Source organism: Vombatus ursinus, unplaced genomic scaffold, assembly GCF_900497805.2.
Source record: "Vombatus ursinus unplaced genomic scaffold, bare-nosed wombat genome assembly UNPS02014789.1, whole genome shotgun sequence".
Taxonomy (NCBI): domain Eukaryota; kingdom Metazoa; phylum Chordata; class Mammalia; order Diprotodontia; family Vombatidae; genus Vombatus; species Vombatus ursinus.
The window spans coordinates 12,743,487-12,764,008 of record NW_020954567.1 but is presented as its reverse complement, the minus strand read 5'-3'; the positions used below and the strand labels follow the sequence as shown (position 1 = coordinate 12,764,008).

At 41.3% G+C, this 20,522-nt stretch overlaps 2 protein-coding genes across 4 annotated transcripts in view; one reads left to right on the top strand and one right to left on the bottom strand.

Annotated features, from left to right (window-relative positions):
* DARS2 (aspartyl-tRNA synthetase 2, mitochondrial) overlaps window positions 1-18,070 on the bottom strand; it is a 34,252-nt gene extending 16,182 nt beyond the window's left edge. For all 3 annotated transcript variants that reach the window (XR_003569629.1, XR_003569628.1, XM_027868398.1), the window contains exons 1-12: window positions 17,824-18,070; window positions 17,211-17,397; window positions 15,469-15,568; window positions 13,708-13,774; window positions 12,957-13,058; window positions 11,722-11,817; window positions 8,697-8,820; window positions 7,688-7,734; window positions 5,919-6,025; window positions 4,803-4,872; window positions 4,076-4,255; window positions 565-672 (exon numbers count right to left, since the gene is read on the bottom strand). Coding sequence is in view for 1 of the 3 variants with exons in the window: in XM_027868398.1 (XP_027724199.1) it covers window positions 565-672; window positions 4,076-4,255; window positions 4,803-4,872; window positions 5,919-6,025; window positions 7,688-7,734; window positions 8,697-8,820; window positions 11,722-11,817; window positions 12,957-13,058; window positions 13,708-13,774; window positions 15,469-15,568; window positions 17,211-17,346 (1,137 nt within the window). In the remaining 2 variants the exon portion in view is untranslated. The remainder of the gene's footprint in view (window positions 1-564; window positions 673-4,075; window positions 4,256-4,802; window positions 4,873-5,918; window positions 6,026-7,687; window positions 7,735-8,696; window positions 8,821-11,721; window positions 11,818-12,956; window positions 13,059-13,707; window positions 13,775-15,468; window positions 15,569-17,210; window positions 17,398-17,823) is intronic.
* A 490-nt stretch (window positions 18,071-18,560) lies between these two features.
* CENPL (centromere protein L) overlaps window positions 18,561-20,522 on the top strand; it is a 28,468-nt gene continuing 26,506 nt past the window's right edge. The window contains exon 1 of the mRNA XM_027868503.1: window positions 18,561-18,611. The gene's annotated coding sequence lies outside the window, so the exon portion shown is untranslated. The remainder of the gene's footprint in view (window positions 18,612-20,522) is intronic.

Here is a 20,522-nt window from a genome sequence, read left to right as displayed (position 1 = left end):
TGTGTGTGTGTGTGTGTGTGTGTGTGTGTGTGTGTGTGTGTGTGTGTATCTGTATGTGAAAACTCTTCCCCCCCCCCCACTTAATAGTATTTTTTTTTCCAATTACATGCAAAGATAGTTTTGAACATTCACTTTTACGACAACATTTTGAGTTACAAATGTTTTTTTCTCCCTCCCTTCCTCAACACGGCATGCAATCTGATATAGAACCTGATTTTTTTTTGTTTTTTTTTGTGTGTGAAGCAATTGGGGTTAAGTGACTTGCCCAGGGTCACACAGTAAGCGCCAAGTGTCTAAGGTCACATTTGAACTCGGGTCTTCCTGACTCCAGGCCAGTGCTCTATCCACTGTACCACCTAATTGCCCTGAACCTGATGTTCTTAACAAACCTTATTGCCTGATAAGAGGATTTTATAAATGCTTAATGAAGCCATGACTTTTAGGGAAATTATTTAAGTTATAATATAAATGTCTCTTTTAACAAAATCTGTTTCTGCACTTACTAATGTGGCATATTTCTGTTTCCTGAATGGATTGCTCTGCTACTAAAAAAATATCACTTACTGTTCCTCCAGGAATACAGATGGTTTTGATGGTGCCTTGGGGCTCCTTAAGCATATCTTGAAGAAATTCAATCTCTGTGTTCCTAAATATGTCACTGACATCAACAATCTGGTAGATGAGCAACAAAAATGGGCAACAAAGTAAAACACAAGCCACAGAAAAGCTTTATTTTGTGCTTTAATAATTTTGCTAATGTAATTTAATTCATATTTACATATATATATTTTTGCTGAACACAGAAATTTTCTACAACTAATTAATTTATCATCTAATCCACATGACATAGAAGGAAACTGAGACAAAGAATAGTTGGGACCTACCTGCTAGTAAATACCTAGTGATAAGACTCGGGTAGCCAACTTCTTCCCCCAACCTCTATATGTTACCTTTTCAGAATTGTATTCTGTTCACTTTGGAAGGTTTAAGTAGAGCTTAAATTTTAAGGAGTTCCCCTTGCCTCATATTTTACAGAAAAAATTGAGGCTGTTCACTGTGAGCTCCCTCTTTTCCCCTTTTCCTCACCTTTTATCATTCACCTTCAGACACTATCTCTTTCTTCAAACCTAATTCACATAACAGACCTTACTCCTTACCAAGGCTAACCCTTCTACTTGCCCAAGTGATCCCATTCCATTCCAGTATCTCCAAAAGATCACCCCCCTTTTGTCATTTCTACTCTATCACTTATTTTCCATCTTTCCCTGTCTCATTTCCTACTGCTTACAATTATGCCCGTGGCTTCCCCATCAGGAAAGCCTCACTTGATCTTTCTGTCCCTGCTCACTATCCTCCTATATCTCTTTGTCCCTTTGTGGCTAAACTCTTTGAAAAGGCCATCTACAATAGGAGCTTTCTGTCTTCTCACTTAACTCCCTACAAAGCAGCTTCTGATCTCATTGTTCCACCAAAACTACTCTTTCCAAAGTTACCAATGATCTCTTAGCTGCCACATCCAATGGTTTTTTCTCATTCCTCCTTCTCTTTGACCTCTCTGCTGTCTGTGACACTGTTGGGCACTTGATACTCCCTTCTCTCTAGGTTTTCAGGACGCCATTTTCTTTTGGTTCTCCTCCTGCCTCTATGACCTCCTTCTCAGTCTCCTTTCCTGGATCCTCATCTAGCCCATGCCCTCTAGCCTTAGGTATGCCACAGGGTTATGTCCTGGGCCCTCTTTTCTTCTTTCACTATACTACTTCACTTGGTGATCTCATCAGCCCCCATGGATTTAATTATCATATCCATGCTGATAATTCTCAAATCTACCTTTCCTGCCCCAACCTTTCTGCTGAACTCCGATCTCCTATGTCCACCTGCCTTTCAGACATCTTGAATTAGATCCTGAAGACATCTTAAACTCAATATATACAAAACTGCAGTCATTATTTCCTCCCTTACCTTTTCCTGTCACTGTGCAGGACAATGCTATCATCTCAGTCACTCAGGCTCACAACCTAGGTATCACCCTTGACTCCTTACAATCTCACTCCCTACAGTCAATCTGTTGCCAAGGCAACAGAACCATACCTGACACTTCTCCTTCTCTGCCACCACTCTAGGACAGTCCTTATCACCTCATGCCTGGACTACTGCAATAGGCTGCAGGTGGGTCAGCCTGCCTTAAGTTTCTCCCCAGTCCAATATGTCTTCCATTCAGTCACTAAAGTGATTTCACGTCACCCCTAGTGGCTCTCTATCGCTTCAGGATCAAATACAAAATCCTCTGTGTGGCATTTAAAACTCTTCATAACCTAGCCCCTTCCAACCTGTCAGCCTTCTTATACCTAATTCCTTGACATGTACTTTCCAAGCTGGTGACACTGGTCTCCTGGCTGTTCCACAAACAAGACACCCCAACTGTCTGCTCCAAACATTTTCTCGGGCTCTTTCTCATCTCTACCCAGTGCCTGTAAATCTCTTCTACAGGTAGCCTTCCCCAATCCCTCTTATTTCTAGTGCCTTCCCTCTGTTATTTATTTCCTATTTATTCTGTACACAGTTTGTTTGTGCATTATTTGTTTGCCTGTCGTCTTCCCCCACTAGATTGTGAAACCTCCCTTGACGGCAGGAACTGTCTTTTACCTCTTTTTGAATCTTCAGTGTTTAGTAAGTATCTGGCACATAGCAGGTGCTTAAAAATGCTTACTGACTGACTGACTAAAAGTATAAACACAGGTAATTCAAATAACCTACCAAGTAAAGAACTGCAGTATTAAGTAAATCAGACTCTTTATGAGGAAAACACTGAGGACATTTTGAATAGATGCTCTGCTTTAAGGGTTATATCCTTTTCCACCAGTTAAATACACGTTGAATTTAAATGATTTAGTGAAGACACAAAATGGGCATTTCCTAGCAATGTGATCATGATCATCAAACTTGTACTCATTTATCTTTCAAAGTACATCTTTGGTCAAAAATTTCTAGTTGGAAGAGTATTTTATGACAGCTTTGATCCTTAGTCTCCATGTTAAAAATCCTAAGAGTAGGAATTTTCATTTGAATTTATGAGTACCTGTTCAGTTGAAATTGGGCTAGGATTATTTTAATCAATTTGGAAAAATTATTATATTTCATGTCAGACTTCAATAGCATTATGCCTGAGATACCCTCACAGAAGCGAGATAAGAGGTACATATAAGACTTGAATCACACTGCTACTTCCCCAATTATCAGAGTCCATCTTTCACTAATGTTTGTTACTTCTTATTCTCACATCAATTTTGCTGTTAAGGCCAACATATATGTATATGTGTATATATATATATATACACATATATACACACATGTATCTATACACATAAAATCTTAATTTAGAGGGGAAGGGAAAGGGAATAAGCATTTATATGGCATCTACTATGTGCCAGATACTGTGCTAAGCAGAGTTTTATAAATATTATCTCATTTGATCCTCACAACAAACAAACCTGGGAGGCAGTTGCTATTATTATCCCCATTTTATAGCTGATGAAACTATGGCAGATAGAAGCTAAGTGATTTACCCATGGTCACACAAGGTCTGGTCAACGTCACGGTCACTAGCAAATGTCTGAGGCCACATTTGAACACAGATCCACTGTACCACCTAGCTGTCTCTAAGCTGCCTAGAATTTGATTGCTAAAGTCACTGCCCCTAAAACGTCGTACCAGAGCGACTAGAAGGACCTAGTAGGGCTCTAAAACAGAGGTGTCAAATTCACGGCCCCTGAGGCTCAGGTACAAAGCAGATTAAAATGTAACTGGGAAATGTTCAGCAAAATAAATAAAAGTACAACAAAAATAATGCTAATTTGTGGGGTTTTTTTAAAGTAAATACGTGGCCCACAGAGATCTCTTTCTACCTGAGTTTGGTACCTTTGTTCCAATACACACTTTTCACTTTGGTTGATTAGAAAGCAGCCTGATTTTAAAAATCAGGCAGTGCCACAGCACACAACTGACTGTCACCTCCAAAATAAGTTTAAAATAAAGACTGCAGGAATACCTCAAAATACTTTACAGGAAAAAGAATTACCTTCATTCCAAAGCGAGTATCTGGTTTATCAGTCCCATATAAGTCCAAAGCCTCAGTGTAAGTCATAGAAGGGAAAGGAACGGTAAGAGGATTTTTGTCCTTAGGCCACGAATACTGAAGCAAACCCTCAATTAATTTCTGGATTCCGGCCTGGTCTACAAAAGACATCTCTATGTCAACCTGAAACCAAGATAACATCACATGGATATCGGTTTCAATAGCTGTTACTAATATTTACAACCCAAAATTTTTTTTTAAAGAAACCAAAGGATTTTATATAGACACTTACATGGTTGACAAAAACCACTGGACTTCTATACAGAAGCCACATTCTAGTTGCTTTTTAATTCAGATTTGGATAGCTAAATTAAGTTGACATAGATGAGAGTTTTCAGGAATTGTATCAGTAAATTATGGGCATCATTAACAAGTGGAAGAAAATTTTGACATTCTATTGGTAACCTGGAACAATTAAGAAGGCATAATCCATGAACAAGATGGGTTAAAAGCAGGATAGTTGGAAGTATAACTGCAATGAAGTTATGTTAGACATATGACTAAAATTAAAAGAGAAATAAAATAAAGCAGAATGGCTACTGTGGTCTTAGAAATATTTCTCACACAGCAAATAATAATGATGATAAATTGTGTTTACATTGTGCTTAACACAAATATAAAATCACATTAGACTGAGTCTATAAAATTCAGAAGAATGAACTCATTATACCTGGGTAAATTCAGGTTGCCTTTCTGGTTTAGAACCTTCATCTCGATAACAACGGGCAACTTGGAAGTATCTGCGATAATAAGAACACCATTAATTTAAGCTCTGGAAGAAAGATATACTCATTTTCCACCAAAGCACCATGTTAGCCATGCCAGCAAAACACAAATGAGAATGAATGCCACATCAGGAAGACACATTCTACTCTTCTTGCTGTTGTTCCAATCTAATCTCTCAACCTGTCTGAAGCTATTCAAACCTTCTCTTCCCTCCTCAACTTTCCCATTCCTCTTTCTACACAGTCCATCCCCACTTCTCAGCCAAGAACTTCGCTTCTTACTTTACTCAAAAATTGAGGTCATTTGAGGTGAGTTCTCTCTCCATCTATTCCTCTTAAAACCCTTTGACATCATTCAAACAGTACTTCTGTTTACCTTTTAGAGCCCCGGCTCTAAAACTAACTAACCTGGCTCCAACCTTTCTTTCTAGACTCAGTGAACATTATCCCCCTGCCTGCACTTTGAGATATAGTCATATTGGCCTTCTTCCCATTCCTCACCAACCCCAACACGCTGCTTCCTATTCTGGGGCTGCAGTGGCCATCCTATGTGCCAGAAATGTACTCCTTCCTTATTTCTGCCTCAGAGAAGACCCTTTCTTCCAGCTCAAGCACCTTTTTTTGTATTTTCCTGATCTCCCCAACAGCTTGTCCCTCTGAAATTTAACTACTTTGCATATATTTGCATTTATTAACTTTGCATTTATGCTGTTATGTATTTTTATGTGTACTTTTAATCTTTTCATTAGAATGTAAGTTCCTTATTAGTAGGGATTATTTTGTTCTTTGTACTTGAATCTCCAGCACTGAGTGCCTGACACACAGTAATGTCTTAATAAATACTTGCTGATTTATTAAACCTAATTTTTTTCTTCTGCCTATCACTTAAGAGTACCAGTCTTAAATCTACACTGGAATCTTTTGGTAATCAATCCACTAGTACAGAATTTCATTTTTTTTATAGGTTTCTGCTGAAGCACCTGTAAATATCCTACCCTTCTCAGAAGTCTAAGTTCTTAAACATCCTGTTTTTGGCAATAGCTAGATTAAAGAAATCTTACCTGTCGAAACCTCCAACCATCAAAAGCTGCTTGAACTGTTGAGGACTCTGAGGAAGAGAATAAAACTTTCCAGGTTCCCTCGATGGTACAACAAATTCTTTTGCACCCTGATATCAAAGCAAGGAAAAGAATGGGGACATTGTTGAAAATTAAAAGCAATGTATAAATAATTGGCTGAGGCTACTGTTGAACATTACTAAGATCAAGCAAGTTGAAGTTAAAAAAAAAAGTTCTGGTTTAACATCTGGACAATCAAGATTATTTTGAGCATTATTTTTACTTAGGTAAATATTAACTTACTTTCCACATTTAAATGCAAACTCATTGAAATAATAAACTCATTAAAAACAGGGACTGTTCTTATTTATCTCTATGCCTTCTCTACTTCACTGCCTTTCTTGTAAACAGTAAATACTCAATTAATGTTTGTTGAATTGTGGCTTAAATTGTAGTTATTAAGTCAATCAATAAAATTTTGTGCAAAAATACCAAAGTTTGGTAACTCAGTATTCTTCTTGGATCCCTCAGATGAAAGATAACAATTGTAGAGGATAAGGATTCATCATGTATCTTTCCCAGCCCCTTATCAATTAATATCAGTTAAGTACTTAAGAAACATGAAAATAAAACAAAAAAGTTGGACCTAGCTTGGAAATTTCTCATCTGCTCCCATAAGTTCAATTATCTGATCACACACACACACACAGACACACACACAGACACACACACAGACACACAGACACAGACACAGACACACACACACACACACACACACACCCCCTCTAGTCCTAATCTTTCCTGTACTTCACTCGAATATCACCAACTGCCTGCTACATAGCCACCTACTCTTTGTAGGTGCCCCAAACTAAAGCATGTTCAAATCTTCCACCTCAAACTCTCCCCTCTTCCAAATGTCCCTATCTCTGCTTAGGACCTTAGGGCACAGCTATATTCACAGATAACCTTGGCATTGCTGACTCTTCCCTCTTGCTGTCTTCTTGATACTACCAACTGTTGAGCCTTATTGATTCCAGTTCCATAACATCTCTTGCATTTGCTTCTACTCATGATGCTACCACCCTGCTTCATCTCTTTATCAATTCCTACCTGCACTATTTTAACACCCTCCCTGCTTCCAGTTTTCACCTCTTTGGTCCATTCCCCACACAGCTGCCAAAATATTTTCCTAAGGCAGAGGTCTGACAATGTTACTCCCGAGCTCAAAAATCATTTCCTCTGGCCACAAATATAATTTCAGAGTTGGGTCTATATTCTTGCTCCTACTCATTTTTCCTGATTTATTTCCTAAGACTCTCCTTCACTAACTTTATGTTCCAGTTTAACTAGCCTACTAACTGTTCCCTACCATACCTAACATACTATCTCCTGTCTGTCTCCAATGTCTGGAATGCACTCCCTCCTGGGAAGCCTTTTGTCCTTTAAGACTCAGCTCAGGTGTCACCTATGGAGGTGAAGCCTTTCTTCAGTCTCCATGTTGTTGGTGCTCATTACCTCCTTGAGTTACCTTGTGTGGACTTATCTGTGTACATGTGGTACTACCCCAGTAGAAGGTAAACTTCTTAAGGGAAAGGACTATTTCATTTTTGTCTTTCAAACTCTAGGGCCTGGAGCAGCTCCTGGCAAAAAGCAGGTGCTTAATACGTGCTGAGTCAAAGAGATGTCAGGAGAAAAAGAAAATGACATAATGTTCCAGAATATTAAGACATTAAGGAAAAAATATCAGAAAACTGAGTAAGGAATATACATACCCCTGGAGTTTTCTTAAATAATGTTGGTGTTTCAATATCCACAAACCCTAAAATGGAAAGAACATCAAATTTGTAATTATTCAACTACAGAAGCCCTGAACGAACATCATGTCTGAAACTGTTCCTCGAATAGGAATTATGGCTGGTGGATACCACCTAATTTATTAATCCCAGTTTCCACAAATACCACCAAGAAAAGGTTTTAGGGACTTGGTGAATCCTATCTTTCTGTAACAAATTCATCTTTGGCATAAAACAATTTATAAACTATTTACAATTCCACATCTCCTGTTGCTGCCCAGGTTTTCTGAATGTTACACAAGAATACCAAAGACAACAAAAAATTTAAACGAAAACCAGAAAAATTTTCCTAGGCAGCCACCAAACAGTGACGTAAGTACAAGAAGATGGTTAAAGAAAATGACCCCTACGCCCTACTTTGAATGGCTGAGAGGAATGACTGAATAGGAGGCTGAGCAGGAGCATTCCTTGACCTGCCCAAGTCACACAGGGAGTAAGAGGTAGAGCTGGCGTGCAAATCCAGGCCCTCTGACACCAAACCCTGGGCCGCTTTCACTGTATCATATTGCTTCTCTTAAGGTAGCACTTTAAGTCTTGCAGCCTCAGTTGCTCAGCTACAAAACAGGGGCAATAACTATGTTTTAAGTCTGGGATGAAAGTCCTTTATAAGCTTTAAAGATCCATATAAATATGAGCTATTATTATTTATCTTTCTAAGTTTGTTTCAACTGAAGATCTGATAAGCATGCCTTTTGTCTTTATCATTTCAATTCAATAACCATTAATCACCTCCCAAAAAGCAGATGCTCTTGACCCACTGACTAGACTTCTAGATTATTTTTCTGGTAAAAACATTCTAAAAATAACCATTATTTTACTCATACTGCTGCATACACTGAATGCATTATAGGGACTAGGCATATAGGTACATTTCAGTAATCAGAAAAGAGGCTCAGTACTTAGAGGAACATTCCAACATTGCTCTTACCATGCAGATTACAGAGGTATTCCCGCATTTTCATGACCATCTGGGATCTCAGTCTTAGATTATACTGCATTTGGGAACTACGTAAGTCTAAGTAGCGATACTTCATACGAAGAGCTTCTGTTTTCTAAACAAATTTTTAAAAAAGTGATATCCATATAGTCTTAAGAAATTTTTATCTCTACAAAATATGCTTTAGACAAATATTAAAAGATATAATTTTTCAGACACAAATATTTTTTCTAAAATGTTAGCATAACTTTGATTTCTATAATATAATCCATCAGCATTTATATATCCAGCCCTAATATATCTTCATTCTAGTTCTTCATAATCCAGGAAGGGTACAGTGTTGCTGTTAACCCTCTCATATTTATCAAATGGCAGAAAGCACAATCTTAGTTCTACAGATTTCTACTTAATCAGTTTCTGATTTAAATTTCAAGATTTTCACCCTTGAATGGAACTAGTCTGCTTTAATAAATGCTACCTACTATGTCACTTCTATTTATTTAATCTTTAGTTCAATTTTGGAATTGTTTTGTCCATAAACACATCAACTAAGAATTTATTCCTTAGCACAGGATTCTCTGAAAGGGATAAAATGTTGCGGAAGAGAACAGAAAGGGAAGAGCTAGTATGCAAACCCACATAACAGTAAAAATAGTTGATCAAATAGTCAGATAAATGTCAATTGTTATGCTATACCACTGCTGGTATGGGAACAAGGAGGCCAATCAGAAGGTTATTGCAATAGTCTAGAAAAGAAGTGATGAGGGCCTGAACTAGAGTAGTGGCTATGTGAGTGAAGGCAAAGGGACAGATGAAAGAGAGATTGTGAGAGTAGAACTGATAAGACTAAACAATGGTTAGATAAACAGAAATGACTTCAAAGTTGTAAAACTGGAGGACTGAAAGAATGAGTGTCAACAAAAATATGTTCCAGAAGGAAGAAATGATTGATGTCGCCATTATATAAAAGTCAAGCAGAATTACTGAGAAAAAGCCATCAGATTCAACAGTCAGGAGACCACAGGTAATCTTGGAAAAAGCTGTTTCAGTTGAGTGGCGTATAAGAAAGCGGATAGCAAGGGAGTGGTTGGTAAAGGAAGTGAGAGACGAGGCAACAGGAAAAATAACTTTTTCTATTGAAACACTACTGCATTGTTGGTGGAGTTGTGAAATGATCCAATCATTTTGGAGAGCAATTTGGAATTATGCCCAAAAGGCTGTAAAAATGTGCATAGCTTTGACCAAGCAATAGCATTTCTAGGGCTATATCCCAAAGGGATCATAAAAACAGGAAAAGGACTCACATGTACAAAAATATTTGTAGCAGCTCTTTTTGTGGTGGCAAAGAATTGGAAATTGAGGGGATGCCCATCAATTGGGGAGTGGCTGAATAAGTTGTGGTATATGAATGTAATGGAATACTATTGTGCTATAAGAAATGATGAGCAGGCAGACTTCAGAAAAACCTGGAAAGACTTGTATGGACTGATGTTAAGTGAAGGGAGCAGAACCAGGAGAACACAGTAGCAGCCATGTTGTGCGATGACTAACTTTGATGGACTTAGCTCTTCTTAGTAATGCAAGGATCTAAGACATCTCCAGAAGTCTCATGATGGAAAATGCTAAACACATCCAGAGAAAGAACTGTGGAGTTTGAATGCAGATCGAAGCGTACTGTCTGCTATTTTTTTCCTTCTGTTTTGTTTCCTCTTTCTTGCAGTTTCTCCTATCGGTTCTAATTTTTCCTTACAACATGACTAGTGTGAAAGTAAAAAAAACCCAAAGCTTTTTCTATGGTGTTTGGCTGTGAAAAGGAGAGTTCCTACACACACATAATATTATATGCGTGTCTGTGTACAGGTGTGTGTGTGTGTGTGTGTGTGTGTGTGCATACACACACACTCATACACAGACACATATACATAAATACACATATACACCCATGTACACAGAGAAATGACTATAGCTTGAAAGAATGGTAGAATCGAGTGACACATCTTGAACACTGGGGGAAAGCTGGGTGTGCCTGCTGGTGGGGAGACAGGAAGTAGAAAAGGATCCTGAAGTCAAAGGGAAGGGAACAACTGAAGAGGCGAGCTCCCGGAGGAGACGGCGCAGAACGGAGTCAAGAGGGCCGGCCTTGGTGAGACGAGGCCACCTCTGCAACAGAGACTGACTCAGAGGATAAGACCACGGCTGATAAAGCCTGGGACTTCCCAGGAGTGGAATGGGGAGAAGGTGACACTACAACAGATGCCTCCGGTGTCCAGAACGCCTGACAGGGCGGTGCTTACCCGCCCGATAACGCAACCAGTGATTCGGGAGGTACAGTTCATTCTTCCTTTAGCAGAAAGCATCCTGCACTACGGCGTGAAGCCAGAGGTGGCTGTGATCGTGCGGAGGGCCTCAACACTGTTCTAACCTCTGATAAGCACAGGGTGCCGTATACGCTCTGAGTAGATCCCGACCGCCACTTTCATGCTACAGATTTGCTCCCGAGATTAAAAGCAGTCACAGGAAGATGGCACAGACTGGCAGGGACAGGCTAATTAACCAAAAGTGACAAACCATCCCTCAAAGACCAGATATCTAGAATGAGTGATGGTGAAACATTAATCTACCTCACAGCACAAAAGGTGTTTTTTGGATACAAAGGGAACCACAGCTATCTGAGGACAGTTCGTAGAGAAGTTGTGACACAGGAAAATTTAAGCTGTCTGTATAATAAAGTCTTTCTATTTCACTGTTTGGAAATCAATCTTTTCTTTCTTTTTTTTTTTGGTAAGGCAATTGAGGTTAAATGACTTGCCCAGAGTCACACTAGTGAGTGTTATGTGTCTGAGGCTGCATTTGAACTCAGGTCCTCCTGACTCCACGGCCAGTGCTCTATCCATTGTGTCACCTGGCTGCCCCGCAATCAATCTTTTCTTTAAGAGACCCTATCAATGTTCTACTTTTCTTTGATAACAGCAACATTTCCTGTAAACTGTATAGAAAAAAAAGAGGTAGTAGTGACCTTCATAAAATCCTTAATTTCAAAGGGCAGCTTCTTGCAGGAATTCAAAAGCTCTGCTGTTTTCACTTCAATTTCAATTTCACCCGTTGGCATTTTCTAAAAAGGGGAAAGAAATACCTATTTTTAAAACCACACATTAGGACATAGGACCTTGAATCTCTCAAAACAAACTGAGGGGTTTTTAATAGCTCCTTGTTAGAATACACTCTAGTGTATTTGTCCACAGTGTTAAAAGGCAAACTGAATTTAACAATTTAAAATATGATGTATTATACTTTTTGCTTTTACCTATGTTTAGTGAAAATGATTCCAGCTTTTGTTGCCTTTCCTGGATGTAAGTTTAAGCTTATAAACTTAATTTTAGTAGATTTATGTTCCAGATGAATATACATCCTACTTTCATTTTCCATCCACATAAAGCACATGTGTTTGTGTGCACAAGCATTTATTACATACACAAAATTAAAAAATATTTATCATATATGGAAGGACAAATGTATGTACTCAATTCAATGCGATAAACATTTGTTAAGTGCCTACTATGTGCCAGGCCCTGTGCTAAGCGCTGAGCATTCCAGAAGAGGCAAAAGATAGTTTCTGTCCTCATGGAGCTTACAATCCAATAGGTGAGACAACATGCAAAGCAAGCTGTATCATTTTTGTGCAGACTTCTTCAAAGGATTCTGCCAATAGCTATCTGTTTATGTGCTGTATTTCCCCAGGATGTGAGCTCCTTGAGTGAAGGGACTATTTTTCATTTTGTGCTTGTATCTCTGGAACACAGCACAGTGCCTTACACAAAGCAAGTGCTTAAAAAATGCATGTTGTTGCCACCCTAATTATGGAAAACCACATAAACAAACATGCAGAAAGGGGTTGTTTTTTCATCTGGTCCTGCAATTTTATCAGCACTGGGAGCTGCCAGTGAAGAACTCTCATTGAGTGACTTGCCCAGGATCACAAAGCCAAATTATATCGGAGGTGGGACTTGAATCAAGGTCTTCCTGACTCCAAAGTCAATCCCCTTATGCCAACCATCCCTTATGCCAAGCTACCTCTCATCGAGAGATTAGGCATGACATTTTTAGTGCTGCTCTAGTAAAAGTCAACATCCATACACGTACACACGTGTCAAAAGAAACAAATATATACATCCAGACATGCATAAACAAAATGAGACATATTTCTAATTCCACTTACATGAAATTTACATAGACAATTTTGGAAATACTAACTGGATTTTGCTGCCCTGGAGGCCGAGAGATAACAGTTCCAGTAACCTGAACAACAGATTCTATAGGAGCTTCACATAATAGCTTCTTCACGGAGGCAGCTGACTACAGGAAGGAAAAAAATAGTTACCAGAAACACAGTGACATGGAAGGCATTTTCAGGGTCACCAATGTGATTCTTAGAAAACGATGGGTGCTTTATAAATTAGGTGCCAGAATGTCTCAAATAACGTCATTGTCATTAACTTTAAGACTCTTATTGATCACTAAAAAGCTTTTGTTTTTTCATTAAAGCTCCTTTCAACAAGGGAAGTCAAAATCTCAGTCGAGAGTTTCTTAAATCTTCCTTTTGGGAAAGAAGGTAAAAAGCAGAAAAAGCCCATGTATTTTTCATGAAAATGTCTTTCTGATTATTAGTGTCAAGGGGAATTCAGTCCAATAGCAGTAACAGGAACTAATGTGGCTGATGGAGCACAACCTGATGTCACTAAACTCATCCTAGATCCCTGAGAGTTTACTTCATATTATAGAAACATAAGATTTAAACAAATACTATTTTCCCCTCAGTAGTATAAACACTAACAAGAACCAGTATGCAAAGTAGAAACCAATGCCATCCTGCTGGCTTGGTGACAAAATGTCAATACTTTAAATCATCCACAAAAGTTGAGCTCAAAGCTGCAGCCACATTTGACTGACTTTCCTCCCTGGAATCAAAGAGTTTTTCCCAAATAAAAAGACTCTTCTCCATTACCTCATCTTGGGGAATGACGACTTGAATTAGCCCATGGAAATCTCTCAGGATCAGGAAAAGGCTTTGCCTAATTCACAAAGAACAAACACTTTCAGAAAAAAATGAACTTTGGAGGGCAGAGCCTTTAAACAGAGTTTAAAAAAATGAAAGCAGTCAAGAGAATTGATTCTCAAATATATTTTTTATAAAAATTGCATACTTTTCACTAGCCATCCCACTATATGTAATTGCAGAGTTAAACACAGAGACAGGTACTGGACCTATGATTTCACTAGTGTAGCGAACTCCTGGGTGAGAGGACTCTTCCTCCCAATGCAGTTTGGCACCTTTTCTATAACTTACTCAAAGAAGGTGGCTTAGGGCACTCTCTGAGGTTAATCAAATCACCCAGGGTCACAAAGCCAATATGTATCCAAGGACAGGACTTTGACCAGGTCTTTCCGTTCTCTACAAAATCTGTTAAAGTCAAGCCAGAAAATATCTTTTTTGAGTTTATTAGAAGCAAATCTAATTAGTGATATTTGGAATGGAGTTCTATAGATATTTTTCCTTTACCAAAAAATAACCCCCAAAGCACTATTTTCTCAGGACCGATATCCCCTCTTTCTGAGTTATGTTCTTTATCAGCTAAGCTCTAGAGCTATAAGTGCTCTTGGAGGTCATCTGGAGGCCTTCTAGTTCAGCCCCCTCATTTGATTTGATAAGAAGACTAAGGTCAACAGAATTTAAGGGACTTGTTCAAAGTCTCATGAGTCAGGAACACCAGAGGCAGAATCTGAGTCCTCTGACTCCAGAGGAACTAGCCTTTCCTTTGTATCACGCTAAGTTTTATATCTTTTCAAAGTGAATTATGTAGCCAACATGAGGATAACTCTTAGAACTGCACAAATACAGTATTTGGGATAAATGGCTTGGTCATTAAAAATGTTAAGCATATGGTATCTGTGTAAATCAGTGTTACCAGGACTCTTACATTAGTTTTATTACTACATAGGTGTGGATTTATTTGCCGTTTTTCAGGTCAGTTTTAAACAGAATATTTTCACAGCTTTTAATTTTGCCTTAGTGAATAATGTTCTTGTGTGAAGATCAGATTCCCATAAAATAAATTTAGAGTAAGATAAATGCCTTCTAAACACCTCTTGGAACCTGGATTTTGGTCATGGTGGCCAGAAGGGAATAATTCAACCTAAGGACAGGTCTCAGGGCTCTTTCAATTAGTAGCACTACCAGAAGGTAAAGACTTACTAATAGGCACTTAAACAGATGCTACTGGTACCACTGCTTCAGTTACGTAGCTACTCCTTACAGATATGACTATAGTAGATTACAATTAGGCAGGATTAACATTTAAAAAAAAATTCTATTACAATCTTTACCTTGAACTAAAAGCCACAAGCAGGTAAAGGCTGTAAAGTCCACAAAGAAAGAGCTCTTTAGATCTTAAGACACAAAGAAATGTTAGAAACACTCTGGGAAAACTGCAAAGAGCCACCAACTCTTTTTACTTGTGCTAGCTGTCTTGAAAGTCCATGGAATCCTCAGACTGTGAGATAAGAAGGAGCTGAGGGATCACCTAATCCCACCCCTTCATTTTTTTGATGATGTAACTGAGGATCGAAGACTTGTTGGAGGTCCCATGGGGTTTTGGTTCGAGGAGTTAAGACTTGAACGTAGGGCTTATGACTACAAATCCAGGGCACTGCCACTTTACCACACTCAAAAACACTGAGTATTCTTAAAAGTTCTAATTTACTTTACCTTCTGTACTGAACCCATCCACACAAAGTGACTTCTTGGCCCAAGTGAGAGGAGCGCAATTCTCCACAAGTATTGGTCCGGACAACAAAACTATTGAAATCTATTAAATGAAACATACTAATAAAATTACATGAGATATCAGTTTAAAAATGTAAATTTGCTTCTTAAATGAGTTTATATTTATATTCAAAGTGCTTTAAACAAAGGGTCTCAAACCATAATAGTCTTGGTATTCTGTTGTAGTGTATAAAGCTTATAGAGTACTTGAAGTCAGACACTTGCATGTAATCAGTGTTGGCCATCTCAACAAAGGCTGCAATCCCTCTGAGATTTTGTAGACAATCTTTGAGACTTGATATGGAAAGTTACCACCTTGTGATCAATCTACTGGTGAGCCTCTCTGTACTTGACTAGTTTTCAGACTATAGATTTTTTTTTTGGCCAGACCTGTACTGAATGGCTTTCTATGTTGGACTGGACACATCCGTTTAGCCTCGGTTGGCAAAGGTCACCCCCAAACCAGAGTGAGTATAATTACATTTAATGTTTAATAATGACTGAGAAGCAGCATGATCTAGTAGACATTGGATTGGCTTCTGAGTCAGGAAGACCTGGGTGTAAGTTCCATCTCAAATATATACTGGCTGGGTGTCCCTGGGCCAGTCATTTATCCTCTAAGTGTCCCCAAGCAACTCTCTAAGGCTATGAAGGAGTCCTGTAGAAGAGTTACCGGTTCTCATTGGTAGATGAGTTTCTGGAACAAGAGCTCCCTATACCAACAGAATCACAGATACTGGCTGAAAAAAGATTACTTAATTCCTAGAATTAAACATTTTGACAGGAAGGGATCTTTTAACAATAATGCTTAAGATTCATATAGTACTTTAAGCATTTGCAAAGTGCTTGACATACATGCTCCCATTTTATTCTCAAGAGATTAGCACAGCACCTGGCACACAGCAAGTGCTTAATATCTGCTTGTTGACTTGACAACAATCCTGTGACATAGGTGCTGTTACATCCCCATTTTATAAATGAAGAAACCAACACTGAGAGAGGACAAGTGACTAGTCCAGGGTCACAAACCTAGTAAATGTCTGAGGATGGACTTAAATCAAGGTCTTCCTGACTCTGAGGCCAGCCAGCCCCTACCACTGTAGATGTTTCCACAGTAAACATTTCACTGCAGTTGTCCTTAAGGAATTTAATAAACAATGAGTCCTATTTCCATAGTGATTTAAGAATTCCCTTCCTTCTTACTGGTAGGCTACCAAGCACTAGAGCAAAGATATCAGGACTTATATAAAGCCCAAGACATTACAACTAGAAAGAAGCCTTAGGGATCATCCAATCCAAGCCTCTGAGGAGAAGAGTAGATTACCCTCTCTGATTACTTTTGACTGGTCTTTCAACATCCTGCTTGACAAAACTTTTCAGCAGCAAGAAACAACTCAGTGAAAAGACTATACCTGCATGTCTCTATATGGGGCATCCTAAAAGTCGTAGTGCAGTTTATTAAAGGGTAAAAGGGTGTCCCAAAAGTTTTAGTACAGTTTTGAACTTTAAAACATCTTTTTAAGCTTTTAATAGCCGCTTAAACTGCACTAAGACTTTTGGGACACCCTGTATCTAAAAGAGACAGACGTCAGACTTAATCTACCGAAATTGATTAAACGTGGGCTGCGCTTCAGACGTTGCTCTGACAGTTAAGCAGACCCAACAGAAGTCCACCCACACTTCACCTGAAATTCTCCTCTGTGTGCTCAGCATCAGATATCGGGTGAGGGAGCCCAACAGCGGTGGGGCTGTCTTCCTGATGGGTCCTGACCAACTCCTGTACATCCTGCGCATCAGGCTTGGTCCCCAGGGGAAAGGCATGTCGGAGCCACAGGCAGGAGCAGCTGCTGGGGCGGGCCTTCCGCCGGCGGTCTTGGAGGAACAAAATGGACTATTTAGAAAAAAGAAAATCTCCTCTCACTCTTGCTGACTCCCTTTCTCCCGGCCACGAGCAGCTGCACGACTGAAGGCCTGCTGAGCCCGCTGGCTCCCAGGCTGGAGGTGGACGAGCGCGGGCAGCCAGGCAGGGTGCAACCGCTCCCACTGCAGGCACAGAAGAATAACAGACAAGGCCGGCTGTAACCCGAGCTGGGTCTTACATCTCCTCCAATGTGCCCAAACATGTTCATCAAGTTCAGGCCTGCACTAGGCTCAGGGAGGAGCCCAGGAGCCGGGTTCAAAAGCAACAGCCTTTCTGGTCCTCCCTCCTCCCACCAGACAGAAAAGATGCATTTATTTAGCGCCTTCTGCATGTGAGGCGCTGGAGATGCAAAGGCCCTCGGCCCTCGAGGAGCTTACATGACAGGATCGGATGAGGCTCACTGAGCCGTGCAGCTGGAAGCCAGCGCCGAGACCATCGGGCCCCCTCGCTTCATCAAGCCGAGGAGGAGGACCCGGGGGTGGGGGGAGGGCAAACGACTTGTCCAAGGTCACATAGATAATTAGTGGCCTCCAAATCCAGCGCTCCTTCTGGAGGACGACTCAGCAGACGACCCTGTCACCTAGACAAAGGCCCGGCACTGCCGACAGTCTCCGCCTCCGCTTCGGCTCCCGCTCCAAGCCCCGCCTCCACTACGGCTCAGGGCGAGCCGCGCCTCGAGCCTTAACGCCACCGTGCGCTTGGCGCATGCGCCGCCGGCGTCCTGCGTCATCTCCTGCGCGCCGGGCGACGCCGCGGCCACCACGTTCCTTGTGGGCGGATGCCGCGGGGCGGGGGAGGGGCGCGAGATTTCCCGGGCAAAGTCAACGGTCTCCACAGGGGGAGATTGGCCCGGAAAGCAGGCTGGTTCTAAGCTGGGGTAGGCCGAGTAGCTTACGTCAGACCTGATTACGTCCCTCGCCTTTGCCCGTAGTAAAGATGAACGCCGAACAGGCGACCCGATGCCGAAGGGGGAGGAAGAGGAGAAGGAGGCGGGCACCGCGGAGGCGGTGTGGCTACGCTGGCCGCGCAGCCCGTCGGGAAACAATTTCAAACCGGGGCGGGGCCTCGCCTGGAGGATGGCGCGGACCGGCCGCAGCTGAGACCTGAGGCGCTCGCTACCTGGGCGAGCCGGCACCGGGGCCGCCCTGCCCCCGGCGGGCGGAAGGTGAGACACGGGAAGGGAAACCGGAGGCGCCCGCGGGGGCCGGAGCTCGCGGCCCGTGGGGCACTTCGGCGGGCGGGCCGGCGGGCGAGGTCAGGCGGGCGGCCGGGCCGCTCTCCAGCCCGCGCTCTTTCTGAACCCTGGCCGGGGGCCCAGCTCCCTGCTGTTCTGCCGGGATGACAGCGATGGGGGGGTGGGCGGGTAGCGGAGTAGGAGAGCCGATCGTTACACCTTTTACAGGCCCTCCCTGGCGGCGCCGTTGTCCTCATCTGGGCCGAATGACAGCCTGCAGAAATTGTCATGGGGCGCCGCCCTCGCTTCTGCTTTCTTTTCTTTTCCTTTTCCTTTATCCTCCGCACCTATCCAGGTGCCTGGAACCTTGTAGGTGCTTAATAAGTGCTGGTGGCCTGACTGATTGCCCAGTGCAGCGGACGTGGTAAAGGGTTCATCGTTGCTCCTCGGCTCAGGTAGAATGTCGAGGACCCCACCCGTGACGGAGCACGCCACGGCTCGTGGCCACAGCTCGTGTTTCACAGATGTCCTGAAATGGCCCCCCGCAGCTTCGGAATTCTGACCCTCCCGCCTCCTTCAGCGAGTCCGTGTTAAGTGTCTGTTGTGTGCCGCGCACCTGCGGGACCACAGCCCCTCCCTTTTGATCCCCATCCTCAGCCTTCACTTGGTGGCCAGCCTGGAATCGATGATCTGCCTCTTGTTTGGTTCACTGTCTGCAGCCTTACAATCCGCTTACTCCCGTACCTCCTTCACCTCTTGGACTTGTCAAACCCTGGGTACACCTCAGCAACCCATTTCTTCATTTCTGCTCCTGGGCTGCTGAGTATTTCAGGAGAAAGTTACAAAATCAAGCTGATTTTCCTCACCTTATCCTGGACCTCCATTACCTTGGATCCTTCCACTCTATTCTGACTTTTTAAATTCTCCGTGGCCACTTTTCCAAACCTTTTCTCTTTCCTTACACTTTCAGTCACGTAGCCCCCTGCTTAACAGCAAAGTTATCCTATTTAATTGACAAGACTGAGTCCGTCTGAAAGTTCCCTCAACTATCCTACTGCAATGCTTGTCATCATCTCCCATATTCTCTTTTCCCGTCCTATGAGAAGATTTCTCCTGCCTGTCAGTTATATGAGATCTTTCATCTCCTGCTCCATCCCCAGCTGCTAGTTCCATGACCCACCAACATTACCTTGCATTTGTATATATCTCCCATAGACTTATACATCTACCTGTCTTCTCTTTTGATAGAATGTATGTTCTTTGAAAATGGGGATTATATTTCATTTTTGTCTTTGTATTGCTAGCACCAAGGACAGTGTCTGGCATTAAAAGCCTCTGTTAGCCTAATGACGGTCTACCTTTCCAGCCATAGCTCTCTTGCTTGATGTACCCTACATTTCAATCAAACCAACCTACTATCTTTTCTCTGTGCCTTCATTCCCCATGAGCAAGAAAGAAAGCATTTATTAAGTACTCACTATGTGCAAAGCACTGTGCTAAGAACTGGAGATACAAATAGAAAACATAAGCCAGTTTCTGCTCTCAAGGAGCTAATATTCTAATGAGGGAGACAACACAAATCAGCTAAGTCAGATGGAAAAAATCCCATGACCCTTAGGGTGCAGCAGCAAAGCAGCTGTTGATGTTTCTTTAATGTAATTTCCTTTGATAAAATCATATCAGTTTTTGATATTGAACTATTTGAATGTACCAAAAACTTTGATGACAAGAGCTTTCTTTTTTAGGTCCTAAGTAACAGTGGCTATAGCATCTTCAGGAACAAATGCCAGGCTGCATCTCCATAAGTGATACATGGAATGTCATTCTTTCCTCTGTATTCACTCATTAAATTCTTAACCATCCTTTAAAGCCCAACTCAAATTTCACCTTCTCTGAACTCCT